The sequence below is a fragment of the Phoenix dactylifera genome, chromosome 2 (assembly GCF_051530095.1).
Source record: "Phoenix dactylifera cultivar Ajwa chromosome 2, Ajwa_hap1_PhDact_Kaust_v1.1, whole genome shotgun sequence".
In the NCBI taxonomy this organism is placed as follows: domain Eukaryota; kingdom Viridiplantae; phylum Streptophyta; class Magnoliopsida; order Arecales; family Arecaceae; genus Phoenix; species Phoenix dactylifera.
The window spans coordinates 16,702,911-16,724,002 of NC_143191.1; the positions used below are offsets into that span (position 1 = coordinate 16,702,911).

Genomic DNA, 21,092 nt, shown 5'->3' on the forward strand with positions numbered 1-21,092 from the left:
TCTAAATTTACGGCACTTTATGGAAAGCATTAAATCAAAATGTATTCATATTTGAATGCACTTTAAATCATCAAGGAAGTTACCAGATCTGTTTCAAACTTCCCTTCTCACAAAGCTTTTGGATACATGTAACAAATAAAGCACAATTTCATGAAGACATGCCCCAAGAACACAGTAATTTCCATGATAGCAATTTGTAGAACAAAGCAACCACAGTTGACTCAGAATTTTGCAAGCAGCACCAGTCAATGGCTATCACATACTACAAGCACACGTTTGTTTACAAAAAATGAAAAGGTACAAACAGCTAGAATTAGAAGCGTAAACAGCAACAGCACATTTGATACCAAATTTTAACTGATATAATCATCACCAAATTGCTGAAGGATAAGATAAACACAAATAACCAAAAGTCATGAAAACTATTGTAAGAGCAGATGTAATAAAACACAACCAAAGACTAGCTGCCAATCAAAGAAAACTAAATTAAAGTTTAGCTACCAAAATCAGATGCAAGGATTTGCAACATCCCCCCACACGTCCACAAAGAACTCCAACTATCCCAGACAAAATATGAAAGCAAGCAATATGATCAGACAGTGGCAGCTGCACCAGAGGCAGCAAGTCGCTTCCTAGCCTCCTCAATGATGCTAAGCTTGATACCTTTGCCTTTAGGAAGGGAAACCCATGCCTTCGTCCCCTTGCCAATGGTGAAGACATTGCCAAGGCGAGTTGCAAACTCATGACCGGTTGCGTCTTGGAGGTGGATAGTCTCAAAACTACCCTTGTGCTTCTCCCTGTTCTTTATGACACCAACACGGCCCCTGTTCCTTCCACCGGTTACCATCACAACATTTCCAACATCAAACTTGATGAAATCTACAATCTTGTTAGTCTCCAGATCCAGCTTAATGGTGTCATTTGCCTTGATAAGGGGGTCAGGATAACGAATTGTACGACCATCATAAGTATTCAGATAAGGAATGCCTTTCTGCCCAAACTGAACAGACCGGACCTTGCATAGCTTGAACTGCAAAGTGGAAAAAAATGGATTTCTAAGACAATGTTAAATAAAGATATCTTGATTAAAAGTATTATATTGTAGTCTGAGTTAAAATTATTTCAGCATCAACATATCTCTGCATGAATCTCTGAAACAATTCATCCCTTAGTTGTTTCAAAAAGACAAGATATGGGATATAACATTAAACACTAGTTTTAGATAGTTTATGAATTTATCTGAAAAAAGTATTGATTGGTCAAAAACTACAGCACAGAAAGCCATTTCAATGAGAAATACAAAGACGAATAAATGATTATAGCCGATGGAAAAGTTAATACTGGGAGCCACTGATCACAGGCAATTTTCATTTTGAAACACTATAGGTTAATTGGGAAGCAAGGACACACATAAAAACTACATACTTAGGTAAGGGTAGCAATCAGGTTGGATCAGATATATATAAGTCAAAAATCTATCACCTTGAACTCGACCTGTTTATTAAACAGGTCAAAAAATGCAGACCCAATCCTGACCATTTATAAAACAAGTAATCCAATCTGGCGTACAATGGGTTGGATCAAATTAAATAAGTTAAGCACTGCCACTCCTACATCTGAGGTTCTCCGATGGGTGAACTAGGGAGAGATCTAACTTTTAGCCTTTTTTTTTCATGGAGTGGCTACCCCAGGACTTGAACTCATGTGATTGCACTTGTCAGCCAATGGGTTGAATCCTAGCCAATGTGATTGCACTTGTAGTTAAACAAGTTAAGCACTATCACTCCCACGCCTGAGGTTCTCCGACGGGCGAACTAGGGACAGATCTAACTTTTAGCTCTTTTTTTACATGGAGTGGCTGCCTCAGGACTTGAACTCATGCTATTAAACTTGTCAGCCCAAGCCTTTACCACTGCACCGACCAATGGCCCTTTGCTAACTCTAAACTACAACTTGTGAGAAAGGGGAAAGAAAAGTTCCTCTGCATATATAAGAAAAGCATGAAAATCCTAGCCATTGTAACAATGAATTAGTGCACAATCATAAGAAATCATATACAGACCTTAGCCTCCTCATCTCTGATGGAGTGGAGACGAAAACGCCCCTTGGTGTCGTAAAGAAGCCGAAAATTCTCATTTGTTTTTGGTATCGATACAACATCTAAACATCACAGATTAAAATTCCATATAAATAGTAAAAAGTCAATATTATCTCAAAAAAAATCTATGTATGTGACAAGACAACTGAAGAATAAGAAGCATACCCATGAAACCAGATGGATAGGTTTTGTCAGTCCTGACCTTTCCATCAACCAGTACATGTCGTTGCATTAGAATTGCAATGACTTCACGGTAAGTAAGAGCATATTTCAATCTGTTTCTTAGGATAAGGATTAATGGTAAACATTCACGAGCCTTGTGTGGGCCAGAAGATGGTTTGGGGGCCTAAAAGATAGTCAATTCACTCAGTAAGTATCCCACAGAAAGAGAGCATTCTGTAATTTTTTTTTTGATTAAAGAAGAAGAAGAAGAAGAAGACAGGTTGAGCTTTTATAGACTTACAAAAGCACCACCAAGCTTGTCCAGCATCCAATGCTTTGGGGCATTGAGCCTCTTCAAATGCTTCTTCAATCCCCTAGCCTGAAAAGCAAACCAAGGAACTGTGAATTAGACAGCAACACAACAGAGTACCAGAAAAAAAAATCTATGAAGGAGACGGATACAAACATGGCACCCCACAAATATGCCAGTATAACAAATCTTGAAAAATAGGATAAGACATAGCTAGGATACATTAATAGATATATATTAACTGCATACATGTATACATACATACACATATAATGTATGTATGTATGTGTGTTTGTACGCACGTGTGCAAAAAAGCATCCATAAAGCACAGTAGGTTATCATAATAGGACAGTCCATACTTAATATAACATCAACTTTAATAAGCTCATCATATAATTATCATTCAAGTTTGTAGACAACAAACCATACTCCATATTTCAATTTTAATGTCTTAAAATTATAAAATGGAATATTCACAATTAAAAGGCTAACATTGGAAAAGAGAGTAAACAGCTTCACCCTCATATTTGGAGGAACCAGGGAAGTATCCTGCATATGTCCACCAAGTACCCAGAGTGTTTCTTAAATTTTGAAAAATATGATAACTTGTACAAGTATCGGACATGTATCCCAGAAATATATGACGAATATTAGTATCTAATATGTACCTGATATGAGTATGGTGTATGATTTGAAAAATATATGCTTTCTAGAAGTAATTACTAGTTAATTTGTCAATTCAAACTGCACAAGAAGGAAAATGATGATAGATTGGCCATCGGTGACGACCTAAAGCTTCAAGAAAATCTTCATTTCTGATAATTCTTATGGAGTATCCCTATTGTTGTTCAACTAGACAGTGAGGAAAACCCATAGCTCTACTTCTGAACCATCAAATAAAAGGCCACTTTACAGCCAAATACTAGAAAATAAAGAAAAACTAAAATGAAATAAGGGGTTACAGAACACAAGAGGTTGTATGCTAATAAGACACCATATTGTGCTCATTGCATTCCTAAGTAGCTCATAAGGCATTTAAGAAGCGAGCAATAGCAGCTAATCAAATGCTTTAGGTTCCAGAAAGACAACCAATATACAACTAAATGAAGGCATTAACAAGGATATATTCCCCAGTTGTATTCTAATCATAATGCATTATTACTATGAGAGAAGTCTTAGCTTCCAAAATTTTTGGTCCCTAAAGTGACAAATGCAGAACGCTATTCACTATACAAATATTACTAAACATAAACAAAAATAAATAAGGATAAAATAATTGTGGAAGATGGAACATGAAAGCTCAACAATTCCACTTGTTAATATTATTTTAAATTAGCTGCAAGAGCTGATCAAAAAGAACTTCAAAAAGGTGAACTGAAGAGATATATTACCCTTCTAACATAAGATCAATACATTGGCACAATACAATGCTCAAAGGAAGAAGTACGCAAGTTCCAGGATCATTTGATGGTGCTAGTAAAATGGTATAGCCTTGACATCTTATTAGCTAATTTTTTGGAGGCATAAGGCCAAGTCTGATTAACAATTAAATCCATCATACATTTTCTGAATCAGAAAAATCAGCTATTGCTAAATTGCAATAACCATCACATTTTTAGCATCAAACTCTGAGACATATATCTCTGTTTGCTTGACTGGAACTGGACAGATGGTCCAGTAGCATCAAATTCTGAGACATATATCTCTGTACGCTACAACTACACTTGCTGGAATGCGCTGAGATGCAGCAACTCAGGTCGTCCCCAAGTTGGCTGCAGGATGAGATGCTGCGGCTCAAGTGGCATGGTTGGGGTGGTTTGACTGCACCCAAATACTCAAGCCCCAAGTTTTCTCACTCCCTCCTGATATACTAATCTAATCCCGAGTTCTCACCATTATCTCCTCTTCTTTTCCTCACCTGTGCTCTCCTCACTTAGGTTCTGACACTGTGATTGGCACTCCGGCAACCCTTTGATGCCCCAATTTTCGCTGGTTTGCTCTTCAATTCTTTCCTCCTCCTTTTTTACCCTTTACTTTAGCTCTTTAGACTTCCTTATCCAGAAAACCTAACAATGAGATTCCCTCCACCTACCATAGCCCTCTTCCAGAACCCTACTCCCTAACCCTAATACTATCCTAAGTATAGAAGTGGATTTCCACGGTTCTAGCCCTAATCCACCCCCTCCTCTCCTCCTCCGCGCACCCCTTAACATTAATCTATCATGAAAACATGAATGGTCAATTACCAATGGTTGGATCTTTGTCTTTTCTTCCTTTTTGGATTTATGCTCATATCTTTTAACTTGTTAGAGACATGCTTGGATTCATGCATCCATTTATTTCTACTATTTCTTGATCAATCATCCTCAGATCCATGTACTTAGTGAAGTGGATACACATTCTTTGATCATAGACTTCTTATTTTTATTCTGTTATAGAAAATATTCTTTTCAGAATCTACATTTACTATATGACAAATACTTAGGTTTCTGTCATGGATTTGTCAAAAAAAATTTATGCGCATGTAGATGCAAGGATATGGTTTCATGCTCAAATCATTGTATTAGTGCCATGAGTATTTGTTACCTCTTAAAGACAATCTTTTTCCTTTCAGAATTTTTTGCTTTGTTCTTGTAAGTTATTGGCAGAGAAGAGAATGAGTAGGTGAAAGGAACCTAAATAGATACATGTATGAGATGTGATGGTTCAGTTCTTCGTGTTTCCATGTTTGCATTACATGCTCAACACATTTATCTTCACACATCTAGTTCCTGTTAAACACTATAAAAATATTTTTCAAAAAAGAAATATTAAAAACATGTTACAAAGGCAACTGGTTTTGCCAACTTTGGTGCTTACTGGATGGTATTCTTTCCTATAGTCCTCTGTTTTAAAAAAATCATCTAAATATATGCTTTATGCAAGTTTTTGTAGTTTTCTCCCTTAATTTTAATGCTTCTCATGGTAGAAAATTAGAAATAAAATTGCCTTTCATTTGAAACCAAATGATTTTACTGCCTATAAAATGGCACTTCTATCTGATGGCTGAGCAGATTGTAGTTTCTTTTCCTTCACAAAGTGTCTTCCACTAGGTTTCTGCTATATTCTTCTGCTGAACATTGGCTAGCTATGATTTAGGTATAGTTTATAGTATATGGCGCACTGGGGTCGGTACATACTACAAGAAGTAAGGAATTTTGCTAATCAAACTTAGAAAAAGAAATGCATTACTCGGGTACTTTATTACATTTTCTTATTGATATTCTGGTCTTCTTTTGGACGTATTATCCAGATGAAGGTCCCAGAATTGAGCCACCACCCAGTGCTTTAGAGGAGTTTGGTTTGGCAGGATCCCAAATTGGCAAAGCCATTGATCAAGGTTTAAAATACAGCAATATGGGAGCTTATCAGTTACAATCTCAGTGCAGTGCATACTGCATTATGCATCTCCTCATGGTTTACGAAGGTTTGAAATACTGTGGTACAGTACAGTACTATATACCTGGATAGGCTTCAATACGCCTCGGTATAGGGGATATCAATTCACATTACGGTGAGTTTTCAAACCTTCCAGAGATTATAATTTTGTTCTCAACATCCATTTCTCGTGGTTAGGTAGATATGAGAATTCTAATAAATCTAAGTAGAAGATATATGTTTGGCTCTTCAGTCTGAATATTTTAGTTAGATGCACATAGTAAAAGGAATACATGACATGTATAGCAGACTATATTTAAAGCAATGTCTATGTGTAAAGAATCTAACTTATTTTGCAAAAACAATAGAAATCATATAAGCATGAAAACATGTCAGTTCAGCTATGGTAGAAATTATATGTACTTCAATCTGGAGATAAACTTGGTTTTGTATAGTGAAATTGGGTCTATATACCAAGTGGCCTCAATTTTCAGTCTCTATGATTAAATATATTGAGCTGTCTAGGTATTTGTGATGATAATTAGATATACTTCAGCTATGCTTCAACTCAGCCTCTTGACAAATTATTGGAGTTTATATGACTTCTGAAATTAATGCATGCTCATATAATGGTGTAAATAATTGTTGAAGTTCAATTCAGCTAGTATACGCAAATTCTGGCGGTTGTTAGATAGGCAAGAAGGAAGGTAGCTTGTGAAGGTGATTCTCATTAAGTATGGGCCATGGGAGTTCTTGGGGCTAGTAGTAGGCCTAAGCAGGGCATTAGGAAGAATGTGTATGATAGAGCTGAGATCAACAAGAGGGATTGTGACTTGGGATTCATTTTTAAGATCTGGATACTGTCAGAGTCATCATTTCTATTTCAATCCATTTCCTAAGTTGCACAGGTTTGCTTGAAACAGGAAGTGTAATGCTAACAGCTGCAATTTGTCTAGGTTTTACGATGCATATCTAAAGCTATAAGGTGTGTCATCCTTGGCTTTTAGTTGGTTGAATCTTTTATGTTGTTCAGGCCTTCTCCGAATCTACTATAGTTTTGAACCTTTTTTTCACTGAAAGCTGATTTTGTGTGCCTTCAATAATTGGCAAGTATTATGGTTGTGCATATCTTATTCTATCTTTGCTAGAACTAGGTGAACGCTCTTGCATACACATGATTATGATACTCCTTGAAAAATGCTTGGTGGACTTTGAGGTTAAAACACATGACAGCTGCCAATAGCTACCGCCTGTGGCAAATGTTCAAGTTATGTAATTGCATCAGCTTAGTTCACCATTACGATCATACTCAGTGTTTTCAACCCTGCCCCCCGTTACGATCATACTCAAGAGTTTTCAACCCCCACCCACCCCAAAAAAAAATGTTATGCGATTTTAATACTTTCATATCATTATAAAATTTTCTATGTTGTGTCATTTTCTGTTGGATTTGGTTTCTATCATATATTTGGTTTCTTATTTCCATAAACTGGTTTTAGTTTTCATTAGATGTCATACCTCATCTAAAATTTCAGTTCATTATTGACAATGTTGAGTTTCCTTCTATAATTGACCTACCCATGATTTGGACGGTCTATTTATAAGCTGTAAATCAACCATATTAATAAAAATTAAGCTGTATCCCCACCAATAATTAAAAAAAAAAGACTTCTGTTATTAATGTTAGTCCAACGAATGTGAAGTAGGGAAGAGAAGCTAAGAGAGGGGGTTAGGAGAGAAAGTACGAACAATACATGTATGTTTGCAAAGTTACAAGTAAGAAAAAATTCTATCAATAGCTTTTTTTTGTTAATTGTATGTTCATTCATTTTTAATATGTCAGCATATTTAGAATGAAATAAGCATAAGGATATAGTTAAAACAACAAGTGAAATCACCTCCTATAGTGGATCGAACTAAATAGGGTCTTTGTTCTTACAATTCCCAATTGAAACTCTCCAAACACAGACATGCATACGTACACACACAAATCAAGCTACAGCAACTACAGTTGCATGTATCAAAAAAAAAAAAAATCATGAATCCCACCCATGTTCAGGACCTATGTGGCATTAGAGCTGTCTTTGTTTTTTTTTTTTCTCGACAAACTGGTTAACTAGAAATTGATGTGGAAGATAGCATTTGCAGAAAACTTCTGCCATTCTCTGGTTCTATTTTCACTCTATTTTGAAAGCAACAAATCTTTGCTTCCAAATGCCCTGAAGATTTTGCAAGCAATTCAAAAAAGCAAATGATTTAAGCATACATGCTGTTCAGTTACTTCATTTTTCTTCTTCGGTTTAAAGAAAGGAAAAGAAAAAACAAAAGCATTATGTGATCGATCCAAGATAATAACCAACCAAATAATCCTCCATAGATAATGAATGTCTCACAACCCAAAACAAAAAGATTTCAATAAGAAAAACTTCATATAAAACCTAATAAAGAACTTTTAGTTGCAAAGAAAATTTTCAGAGCCTTGCGAACAAAAATCTAGATCAAGTGGCAAAGCTTGCAAACTTTATTAAACCCCGATCGATCGGGAAAAAAAAAACAGCACAAATTAATATTGCTACTATAAGTTGGATAATTTGGATCGAGACAAGGACTGAAAAAAATCGAACCATTTTGTCCTCCTAAGCGCCGCGGCCTTCCCCTCTGCTCCTCCTGAAGCGCTCGGACTCGCGTGCTTCGGCCGAGGAACAGCCAAGGCCCGGGAATATAAAGAGGGCTAGGGTTTGTGAAGATACCGGTAGTGATTACGCACCGTCTGATCCGAGATGAACGGCCACTGAATCCTCGATCTCCAAGTCTTCTCATTCCCAGACCGGTCTGGACTCTGGACCGACCCGGACCGGTGTCTCATTGTCGATGTCAAGTTGAAATTCAACGACGGATTATCATAACCATAGAAAAAAGACTTGTTCTGCACATTAGGGATAATTTCGACTCGGTGCTATTCCACATATCAATCATGTACTTTTGTATGTAAATAATTAAGCAAAAGGGTTGGAATATACTATTTCATTATGTAAACAGTTCCATTGGTACATCTAACATCTTATCCTTCTGCGTGTAAGAATTAGGGTGCATTCAGTAATCAGAACCGGAAGCGGAATAGATTTTTGTTTTCGTTTTGATTTTTTTCTTACTTCTAGTTCTTATCCTCCTTCTAAGTTTTAATTATTCCTGTTCCTAGTTTGTTTTGCTGCTTCTAGTTCTAATCTATATCGAGCTTTTTTTCGTTTGTTTTTTTTGTTTTTTGTTTTTTTTTTGGCTATGCTACCTTGATCTCATATGGGCTAAGGGTTTCCTAAGGCTCCCTACTTACGCAAAAGTTTATTATAATATCCATAAGGTTGATAGAAAAGCTCAACATATTGCGTGTCGATTATAACAACCTAAGACCTCACACAAAATGGCTAGTCAGAAGGTATTATTTAGGCTCTTTGATCCTGTATAGATATCCAAAATCTACCTAACGAATAACTGATGTGGAACTAAACACACACCCGCACGAGTCCTCACATGCTTCTCCCGTTTGGGCCTTGACGTTCTCGTGAGGCTAAGAGTTCAAATTCATTCAAATCTAATCACAGACACCACGATCGGCCTATGGTAAGTCCCAATGAATACGTGCTGCAGTGTCCCCTCGTCTACAAAGGTTATGGGTCAGGTCTACTCTTATACAATTTGTAACAGCTCATTATCTCACCCAAAATGGCTAGGTGAAAGGTATTATTTGGATTGTTTTGATCCTGTATAGGTATCTAAGATCTACCCAACAAATAACTAAAGTGGGACTAAATACACGTCCACACAGAATATACTTTGAAAAATAATAGTTTTTTGTACCATCAGAATATTCAGATACAAGACTGGGGGAGCAGCTCGGATATCATCGTACGATATCATCACAAGTCCCATATGCTTTCTTGCAGTGTACTAGAAATACATATCACTGCAAAGCAAACTTTTTACCATCGTTTTCACATTCTTGGCGCATACCAATAGAAAAGGATAAATGATACTAGAAACAAATACACCAAGGGCACACCAAAATGTAGTAGGAGATTTTAGTGTAAGAGGTTTCTTGTTGAAAGTGGATACATTTTAAACAATGAAACAAGAATTTTGACAATCCATCTTGGCAACAAAGTCACAATAAAACATGCATAATGTTACTCGATCAAGAAATGTTATATGGGTAAATAGTCATGAAATGAAATTGAGCAACAACAACAGCAATATAGGATGGTAAGACTACTTTGGAAACACTATCTATTGCGGGGTTTCACTCCGGCAATAGCCCGCACATCGGCCGAGCAGGGAAAGCGACTGCGTCCCTCCCGAGATATTGTCCGCTCTGGGATTACCGACGGCACGCCAGGGGGGCCGCGGAGGTACTGCCCCTGGACCGTACGGCGCGGGGGTCCGCGGAGGTATTGCCCCTACCCTCACAGTTTTGCCCTTCAAAAGGAGCCTCGCGAGGAAAGGTTTTAGGCCTCCTCATTATAAGGCACAGACCTTTCCGTTGATTAGCCAATGTGGAACTAAAGTTCGGAACCCTATCCCACAACACAGCCCCCCCCAGCGGAAAGGTCTGTGCGCAGTCGGGGCCCTCCTTCTAGCACCATCTGTTGCGGGGTTTCACCCCGGCAATAGTCCGCACACCGGCTGAGCAGGGAAAGCGACTGCGTCCCTTCTGAGGTATTGTCCGCTCTGGGATTGCCGACGGCACGCCAGGGGGGCCGCGGAGGTACTGCCCCTGGACCGTACGGCGCGGGGGTCCGCGGAGGTACTGCCCCTACCCTCACGGTTTTGCCCTTCAAAAGGCGCCTCGCGAGGAAAGGTTTTAGGCCTCCTCATTATAAGGCACAGACCTTTCCGCTGATTAGCCGATGTGGAACTAAAGTTCGGAACCCTATCCCACAACACAGGAAGGGCCCGAGTTGCGGTCATGAAGTTGAGAAGTAAGGGAGCCTCTAATATCTCCCGGTGCCCTGCGCCGAGTTCCGGACATTCTGTTAGAAGTATGCCCTAGAAGCCAATCTGGCTGACACATTGTTAATTCTAGGGACATAATTTTGTACTTGACTATTTATTATTGAATAAATAAAAAGCATCTTTTCATTCATATTATCTATGTGTCTATGAATCGTCCAAGAAATTAATAAGATGATGATGCAAATTCTCAAGAGTTGAGAATTTGAGCCATGTATCATTGGTGATTAATTTCTAAATGCTCCTAATCAATGGATCATCACGAGGACGGTGATCGATCCGATCAGTGCACAGATCACTTTCCTTCTGGATGGACGAGACTTGAGTCCACAGTGTAGGGACACTGAAGTGATAGTGCAGGTGCTTGTTAGAGAACAAGGGTACTGAGCGTGACCAAGACAAGAAGTCACTTGGATGTCTATCCACTCGTCAGTGACTTGCTTGATGTTGCAGTAGTATGACTGGTCCTTTGACCTGCGGTGCTTCAGCTACTCACAGTGAGGTTATTGTAGTTTGACTACACGCATACATGGTCTCTAGTCATATGGGTCCTTGTAGTGTAGATTGGCTGCAGTAAGTTCACTGTAGGAGTAGGGTATGCACTTACATGGAATCTATCGACCTTGATAGAAGAGGAGTGATCCTATGTGATTTGTTAGACTGAGTTCTAAGACTTTGGCCAGGGCAGTAATATAAAGTGGAGAAAGAGTTTTCCACTAACGAACTCGAGTCGAATAAATCTTGACATATGACAGACGAAGGGGTTTGACGAGTTATCCATGACCTCCGTCCTGTAGGGATCCACGATAGTAGGACTGTATCACATGGTAACTGCACCTAGAGGTTCATCTTTCTATTCTACTGGGTAGCCACTACATGCTGCTAGGTGTCACTGGTGGATGGTGGGACTCACAGGGATTATCTCGATGATCGATAAACCCTAATGAGTTGAGTTGGAATCGTTCCAACCCATTGAAAGGAGTTTTCAATGATATAGTGATAGAGATCACAATATATCTCACTACCAGTCAGAGTAGAACCTATGGGGTCACACACACTAGAAGTATTGACCGATCCGATGGTTGAAAAGTGATTATGAATCACAAGTAATCAATTCGATTGATATTCAGTTGAAGAAGGAACAAAGGAAATTAATTAATTGGACTTGAAACAAGAGTCCTACTTCGAGTAGGATTCCTAGAGTCCTAATTGGATTAGGACTGGGAATCCTAGTTGGAGTAGGACTGGGATTCCTACTTGGAATAGGATTCCGGCAATCCTAATGAGATTAGGAGTTTTAAATCAAAATTGTATTCCTACTTGGAGTAGGATTCATAGAGTCCTAATCGGATTAGGACTTCGGATTCAAATAGAGTCCTAATTGGATTAGGACTAAAATTATATATGTCCTAATTTGGATTAGGGTTTCTTAAGTCACAATTAATTATTAATCTAATGAATCAATAAGACTCCTAATTGGATTAGGATTGAAGAGTTCAATTGAGTCAAAATTGATTTAAGTTCTAATTGGATTAGGACTTACCTAGATTGGATCCAAATTGGTTCACCCTTGGGCTAAGCCTAATTGGATTAGGGCTTGACCACATTAGGGCATTTCAAACCCTACTTAATGTGGATTAGGGTTTACCATGAGGAGGGGCATATTTCCCTCCCTTTTCCATGTGGAGAAGGGAGAAGAGAAGGGGGCCGGCGCCCCCTCTTGGAAAGATGTCAAGGGTTCCTAAATTGTAGGAGCCCTTCATGTCTATAAGAGAGGCACTAGGGCCGGCGCCCTAGATTGAACTTTTCCTCCTTCCAAGCCGTGGCCTCCCACCCTCTCTTCCCCCTTGGTTCAGCCGCAAGCAAGGAAGAACATCAAAGGTGTTGGCGGCTTCTTCCCTGCTCCATCCTTGTTCCAACGCAAGGAAGAAAAGAAGGCTACGTGGGGATTCTTCTTCTTCCTCTTCTTCATCCTTCTTCTTCCTCCTCTCAAGTGCATTCAAGAGTTGAAAGAAAGAGAGGAGATCAGCCATCAAAAGCTATCTCTGCAAGGGAGCTAGCACCCCGGTGAGATAGAGAGCTTGGATCGGATCCTGCTTCGTGTGGATACCCGTAGAGGCCGGACACTTGAACGGCTTCAAGCGAACCTTCATCCTAGACCACGAACTTCAGTTTGCGGTGATCATCTACCCGCACAAGGTAAAGATCTGATCTTCTAATGTATTTAAAAGTTTTAATTCTTATCTAACTACGAACGGTTCATGAAACACCGTTCATGTGATGAACGTCGATCCCGCTTATGCCGATTCCGCTGCCATCTGAATTTTTTTGAAATATCAGCGGCATGGGCGGGTTCCCAACAGTGGTATCAGAGCCTAGGCTTCGTAGATTTAGGTAAGAATTAATTATCTAAAGGCTTATTAGATCTGAAAATTGAATGATCATGCATGCTGAAAATTTCTGCATGCAGATTTTTCAGGGGTGGTGATTTTTGCATGCTGATTTTTATGTGATAAAATGATGATTCTAATTGCGTTGTTAATGAGATTACAAAGTTTAGAATCATGATTTGTTAGATGTATGCCCTAGAAGCCAATCTGACTGACACATTATTAATTCTAGGGACATAATTTTGTACTTGACTATTTATTATTGAATAAATAAAAGGCATCTTTTCATTCATATTGTTTATGTGTCTATGAATCGTCCAAGGAATTAATAAGATGATGATACATATTCTCAAGAGTTGAGAATTTGAGCCATGTATCATTGGTGATTAATTTCTAAATGCTCCTGATCAATGGATCATCACGAGGACGGTGATCGATCCGATCAGTGCACAGATCACTTTCCTTCTGGATGGACGAGACTTGAGTCCACAGTGTAGGGACACTGAAGTGATAGTGCAGGTGCTTGTTAGAGAACAAGGGTACTGAGCGTGACCAAGACAAGAAGTCACTTGGATGTCTATCCACTCGTCAGTGACTTGCTTGATGTTGCAGTAGTGTGACTGGTCCTTTGACCTGTGGTGCTTCGGCTACTCACAGCGAGGTTATTGTAGTTTGACTGCACACATACATGGTCTCTAGCCATATGGGTCCATGCAGTGTAGATTGGCTGCAGTAGGTTCACTGTAGGAGTAGGGTATGCACCTATAAGAAATCTATCGACCTTGATAGAAGAGGAGTGATCCTATGTGATTTGTTAGACTGAGTTCTAAGACCTTGGCCAGGGCAGTAATATAAAGTGGAAAAATAGTTTTCCGCTATCGAACTCAAGTCGAATAAATCTTGACATATGACAGACGATGGGGTTTGACGAGTTGTCCATGACCTCCGTCCTGTAGGGATCCACGATAGTAGGACTGTATCACATGTTAACTGCACCTAGAGGTTCATCATTCCATTCTGCTGGGTAGCCACTACATGCTGCTAGGTGTCACTGGTGGATGGTGGGACTCACAGGGATTATCTCGATGATCGATAAACCCTAATGAGTTGAGTTGGAATCGTTCCAACCCATTGAAAGGAGTTTTCAATGATATTGAGATAGAGATCACAATATATCTCACTACCAGTCAGAATAGAACCTATGGGGTCACACACACTAGAAGTATTGACCGATCCGATGGTTGAAATCGTGATTAGGAATCACAAGTAATCAATTTGATTGATAAGAAGTTGAAGAAGGAACCAAGGGAATTAATTAATTGGACTTGAAACAAGAGTCCTACTTCGGGTAGGATTCCTAGAGTCCTAATTGGATTAGGACTGGGAATCCTAGTTGGAGTAGGACTGGGATTCCTACTTGGAATAGGATTCCTGCAATCCTAATGAGATTAGGAATTTTGAATTAAAATTGGATTCCTACTTGGAGTAGGATTCCTAGAAATCCTAATTGGATTAGGACTTCGGATTCAAATAGAGTCCTAATTGGATTAGGACTAAAATTAAATACATCCTAATTAGATTAGGATTCCTTAAGTCTAAATTAATTATTAATCTAATGAATCAACATGACTCCTAATTGGATTAGGATTGAAGAGTTCAATTGAGTCATGGTTCATTCAAGTCCTAATTGGATTAGGACTAGCATAGATTGAACCCAATTTGGCTAATCCTAATTGGATTGGGATTAAACCATAAGAGAGGCACCCAATCCTCTTTGGAAGAGGATTAGGGCATCACAAGAAGGAGGGATCACGCCCCTCCTCCTCTCCTTGTGTGCGGCTGTTGGGAACCCGCCCATGCCGCTGATATTTCAAAAATTTTCAGATGGCAGCGGAATCGGCATGCACGGGTTCGACGTTCATCGCATGAACGCTTGTTTCGAGACCTTTCGTAATTAGGTAAGAATTAAAACTTTTAGAACTAATAGGAAGATCAAATCTTCACCTTGCGCGGGTAGATGATCACCGCGAATCTGAATTCGTGGTTTTGGAAGAGGGTTCGTTTGAAGCCGTTCAAACGTCCGGCCTCTACGGGTATCCACACGAAGTAGAGAACCGATCAAAGCTTTCTTGTCTTCCCGGGGTGCTAGCTCCCTTGCAAAGACTCCTTTGATGGCTGATCTCTTCTCTTTCTTTCAACTCTTGAAAGTGCTTGAGAGGAGGAAGAAGAAGAAGGAACTCAAGGAAGAAAAACACAGCTTCTGCAGCCTTCTTTCTTTTCCCTGCGTTGGAAGAAGGATTGGAGGAAGAGGAAGACGCCAACGCTTGGACCTTGCTCTTCCTTTGCTTGCGGCTGAACCAAGAGAGGAGAGGGGAGGGTGGCGGCAGCAAGAGGAGGATGGCTCCAATACCTAGGGCGCCGGCCTCATGGTGCTTCTTATAGCCATCAAGGGCTCCTCCAAAGTAGGAGCCCTAGATGGTTTTCCAAAGAAAGAAAGGGGGGGTGCGCCGGCCCCTCTCTCTCCTTCAATCCGCACCATCCAAGATGAGAGGGGCTGATGCCCCTCTTACTTGGTTAACCTAATCCTCTTCCAAAGAGGATTAGGCGCCTCTCTCATGGTTTAATCCTAATCTAATTAGGATTGGCCAAATTGGGTTCAATCTATACTAGTCCTAATCCAATTAGGACTTGAATGAACCATGACTCAATTGAACTCTTCAATCCTAATCCAATTAGGAGTCATGTTGATTCATTAGATTAATAATTAATTTGGACTTAAGGAATCCTAATCCAATTAGGATTTGTTTAATTTTAGTCCTGATCCAATTAGGACTCTACTTGAATCCGAAGTCCTAATCCAATTAGGATTTCTAGAAATCCTACTCCAAGTAGGAATCCAATTTTTAATTCAAAACTCCTAATCTCATTAGGATTGAGGAATCCTATTCCAAGTAGGAATCCCAGTCCTAATCCAATTAGAACTCTAGTTATCCTACCCGAAGTAGGATTCTTGTTTCAAGTCCAATTAATTAATTCCTTTTTCCTTCTTCAACTTCTTATCAATCAAATTGATTTCTTGTGATTCCTAATCACGATTTCAACCATCGGATCGGTCAATACTTCTAGTGTGTGTGACCCCATAGGTTCTATTCTGACTGGTAGTGAGATATATTGTGATCTCTATCACTATATCATTGAAAACTCCTTTCAATGGGTTGGAACGATTCCAACTCAACTCATTAGGGTTTATCGATCATCAAGATAATCCCTATGAGTCCCACCATCCACCAGTGACACCTAGCAGCATGTAGTGGCTACCCAGCAGAATGGAATGATGAACCTCTAGGTGCAGTTAACATGTGATACAGTCCTACTATCGTGGATCCCTACAGGACGGAGGTCATGGACAACTCGTCAAACCCCATCGTCTGTCATATGTCAAGATTTATTCGACTCGAGTTCGATAGTGAAAAACTCTTTCTCCACTGTGCATACTGCCCCGGCCGAGGTCTTACGAACTCAGTCTTATAAATCACATAGGATCTCTCCCTATCTATCAAGGTCGATAGATTCCATATAGGTGCATACCCTACTCCTACAGTGAACTTACTGCAGCCAATCTACACTGCATGGACCCATATGGCTAGAGACCATGTATGTGTGCAGTCAAACTACAATAACCTCACTGTGAGTAGCCGAAGCGCCGCAGGTCAAAGGACCAGTCACACTACTGCAACATCAAGCAAGTCACTGACGAGTGGATAGACATCCAAGTGACTTCTTGTATTGGTCACGCTCAGTACCCTTGTTCTCTAACAAGCACCTGCACTATCACTTCAGTGTCCCTACACTGTGGACTCAAGTCTCGTCCATCCAGAAGGAGAGTGATCTGTGCACTGATCGGATCGATCACCGTCCTCGTGATGATCCTTTGATCAGGAGCATTTAGAAATTAATCACCAATGATACATGGCTCAAATTCTCAACTCTTGAGAATATGTATCATCATCTTATTAATTTCTTGGACGATTCATAGACACATAAACAATATGAATGAAAAAGATGCCTTTTATTTATTCAATAATAAATAGTCAAGTACAAAATTATGTCCCTAGAATCAACAATGTGTCAGCCAAATTGGCTTCTAGGGCATACATCTAACAATCTCCCACTTGCACTAAAGCCAATTAGTCATATATCTTAGGCCCATCTTCTCAAGGTGGGCTTCAGTCTTTTGCTGACTCAGCTGCTTAGTGAAAGGGTCTGCCACGTTATCCGCGGAGTCTACTCTCTGCACCTCTACATATTTCTTCTCCACATAGTCGCGTATGAGGTGAAAGCGCCGCTCTATATGCTTAGACTTCTGATGAGACCTTGGCTCCTTAGCAAGGGCTATGGCGCCATTGTTATCGCAGTAGAGTGTTATGGCATCTGATGTCATCACATCCAGCTCTGCAATGAATTTCTTGAACCAGAAGCCTTCCTTAGCAGCTTCAGAGGCGGCGATGTATTCGGCTTCCATAGTCGAATCAGCAATGATCGGTTGTTTAGAACTCTTCCAATTCACCGTACCACCATTGCACAAGAACACGTATCCAGATGTTGACTTCCTGTCATCGACATCAGTCATGAAGTCTGAATCTGTGTACCCTTCTACCTTTAACTCTGATGATCCTCCAAAAACCAAGAATAAATCTTTAGTTCTTCTCAAGTACTTAAGAATATTCTTCACAGCTGTCCAGTGTTCTTCACCTGGATTCGACTGATATCTGCTTGTGACACTCACAGCAAGAGCTATATCAGGTCGTGTACATAGCATGGCATACATGAGGCTTCCTATTGCCGATGCATAAGGAATCTTGCTCATGCGTTGAATCTCCTCAGATGTGTTGGGGCACATCTTCTTGGAGAGATGAATTCCATGCCTTAGGGGTAAGAGACCCCTCTTGGAGTTTTCCATGCTGAACCTCTTCAGCACCTCCTCTATGTACATTTTCTGTGACAGGCCAAGCATCCTTTTAGATCTATCTCTATAGACCTTTATTCCCAAAATATAGGATGCTTCCCCAAGGTCTTTCATGGAGAATTCTTTTGACAACCAGACCTTGACCGAGGTTAGCATGGGAATATCATTCCCAATCAGGAGAATGTCATCTACGTACAGTACGAGAAAAACGACAGCACTCCCACTAACCTTTTTATAAACACATGGTTCCTCCTCGTTTTTGATGAAATCAAACGTTTTGATTGCATCATCGAAACGAGTGTTCCAACTCCGAGAGGCTTGCTTTAGTCCATAGATGGATCTTTGCAGCTTGCAGACCTTGTGATCTCCATCACTGGAAGTGAAACCCAAAGGCTGTTCCATATAGATATCTTCATCAAGATATCCATTCAGGAAAGCAGTTTTCACATCCATCTGCCAGATTTCATAATCATGAAATGCTGCAATGGCAAGCAATGTTCGGATGGATTTTAGCATGGCTACAGGTGAAAAGGTCTCCTGATAGTCAATGCCTTCGCGCTGACTATACCCTTTCGCCACAAGCCTTGCCTTATAGGTCTCTACCTTTCCATCCGAACCTATCTTCCTTTTGTAGATCCATTTGCATCCAATAGGTACAATACCTTCTGGTGGATCTACTAAGGTCCAGACTTGGTTGGAATGCATGGAGTCTATCTCTGACTTCATAGCTTCCAGCCATTTCTCGGAATCGATATCAGATATCGCCTCGTTGTATGTTTTGGGATCCTGTATGTGATCCCTATCTCCCACTAGGAACATTTCCTCAGTATCCTCTTCAAGTATACCTAAGTATCTATCGGGAGGATGGGAGACTCTACTAGATCTACGAGGTGGTTGAGGGACATCGTGTACTGGCTCCTTATGAATAGGTTCTATAGGATCCATGACTCGTTGCTTTTCAGAGACTTTCTCTTCAAGCTCAATTTTCCTCCCACTGCCTCTATCAAGGATAAACTGATTTTCCAAGAAGATGGCATGACGGCTCACAAACACATTGTGATCCTCTGAGACGTAAAAATTGTATCCTAATGACTCTTTAGGATATCCTATAAAACGAGCACTTATGGTCCTAGCCTCTAACTTGTCCGCCTGTAGTCGCTTGACGTGGGCCGGACATCCCCAAATCTTGAGATGACCCAGACTTGGTTTCTTACCATGCCATATCTCATACGGTGTGGTAGGAACGGATTTAGAGGGAACTCTATTCAATAAATAAATCGCTGTGAGTAAGGCATCTCCCCAAAGGAACATAGGTAAATCAGTGAAGCTCATCATGGACCTGACCATATCCAATAGGGTCCGATTTCTCCTCTCTGACACCCCGTTGAGTTGAGGTGTTCCCGGAGGTGTCCATTGTGAGACTATGCCGTTTTCTTTGAGATAGTCCCGGAATTTCCCACTAAGGTATTCTCCTCCCCGATCTGATCGAAGAGCCTTAAGAGGTTTTCCAGTTTGTTTTTCTACTTCATTTTTGAACTCTTTGAACTTTTCAAAGGATTCAGACTTGTGTCTCATAAGATACACATACCCATACCGTGAATAATCATCGGTAAAGGTAATGAAGTAAGAATAACGTCCTCTGGCTAGCACATCGAATGGGCCACATACATCTGTATATACTAGGGTAAGTATTTCAGTGGTCCTCTCCCCATGTCCTACAAAGGGTAGTCTGGCCATCTTTCCTTGAAGACAGGACTCGCAAACTGGATATGACTCGGAAGTCAATGAGCCTAAGAGCCCATCTTTATCCATTTTGTTCATTCTATCTTCTCCAATATGGCCAAGTCTGAGGTGCCACAAATATCTTTGGTTTATCTCATCTCTGGATCTTTTGGATCCTTTGGCACTCACATCTTGCTCGGTAACATTCACAGATACATCCATATGTAAATGATAGAGACTGTCAATCATAAAACCACGTGCGACTATTTTATTTCTCAAATAAATAGAACAGCAGTCTTTGTCAAATGTAAAAACATGACCTTCCTGTGCTAGACATAAAATAGAAATCAAATTTCTGCTAGCAACAGGTACATAATAGCAGTCTCTAAGTATTAAACTAAATCCAGACGGTAGTCGCAGATGGTAGGTGCCCACAGCCACAGCAGCAACTTTTGCCCCGTTGCCAACCCGAAGGGTTACCGCACCTTCCACCAGCCTTCTACTTTCCTTTAGACCCTGCATGGTAGTGCACAAATGAGCACTAGAACCAGAATCTATAACCCAACTAGAAGTAGAAGAAACCGTTAGATTAGTTTCAATTATGAGCAAGTCTATACCTTCTGAAGGTGTGTCACCTTTCTTGTTCTTCAGGCTCTCGAGGTATGAAGGACAGTTTCTCTTCCAGTGGCCTTCGACATTGCAGTGGAAACATTTTCCTTTGTCGTTAGCCTTTTTCTTTTGAACTTCCTTCTTTGGCTTCTTGTCTTTCTTCTGCTTCTTTGTAGGCTTCCTTTTCTTCCAAGTAGACTTTCTCTTGGAACCAGAAGTCAACTCAGCAGCGAGGACATTGCCCCTTGAACCTTTCAAGGCTCCCTCAGCAGTTACCAACATGTTGATTAGTTCAGTCTTAGTGCATTCAATCTTATTCATGTGGTAGTTTACTATAAACTGACCAAATGAATCAGGAAGTGACTGTAGGATCAAATCCACTTGCAATTCCTTGTGCATGTCCATACCGAGCTT

At 40.1% G+C, this 21,092-nt stretch overlaps 1 protein-coding gene across 1 annotated transcript; it reads right to left on the bottom strand.

Moving 5' to 3' along the window:
* Positions 1-227: 227 nt before the first annotated feature.
* On the bottom strand, positions 228-8,745 carry LOC103722283 (small ribosomal subunit protein eS4x-like). Its single transcript, XM_039130799.3, has 5 exons — positions 8,612-8,745; positions 2,562-2,639; positions 2,264-2,444; positions 2,063-2,160; positions 228-1,030 (listed from the first exon to the last, which is right to left on the bottom strand). The coding sequence occupies exons 1-5, from the start codon at positions 8,612-8,614 to the stop codon at positions 593-595; spliced, it is 798 nt and encodes a 265-aa protein (XP_038986727.1). The 5' UTR covers positions 8,615-8,745; the 3' UTR covers positions 228-592.
* Positions 8,746-21,092: the final 12,347 nt, after the last annotated feature.

Bases quoted from the DNA above. Each gene is read 5' to 3' on its own strand.
- LOC103722283 (XM_039130799.3), bottom strand. The intron at 2,161-2,263 runs GTATGCTTCTTA...TGTGATGTTTAG, and splicing joins CTATCCATCTGGTTTCATGG to ATGTTGTATCGATACCAAAA. The intron at 1,031-2,062 runs GTCTGTATATGA...TCCACTTTGCAG, and splicing joins TCAGAGATGAGGAGGCTAAG to TTCAAGCTATGCAAGGTCCG.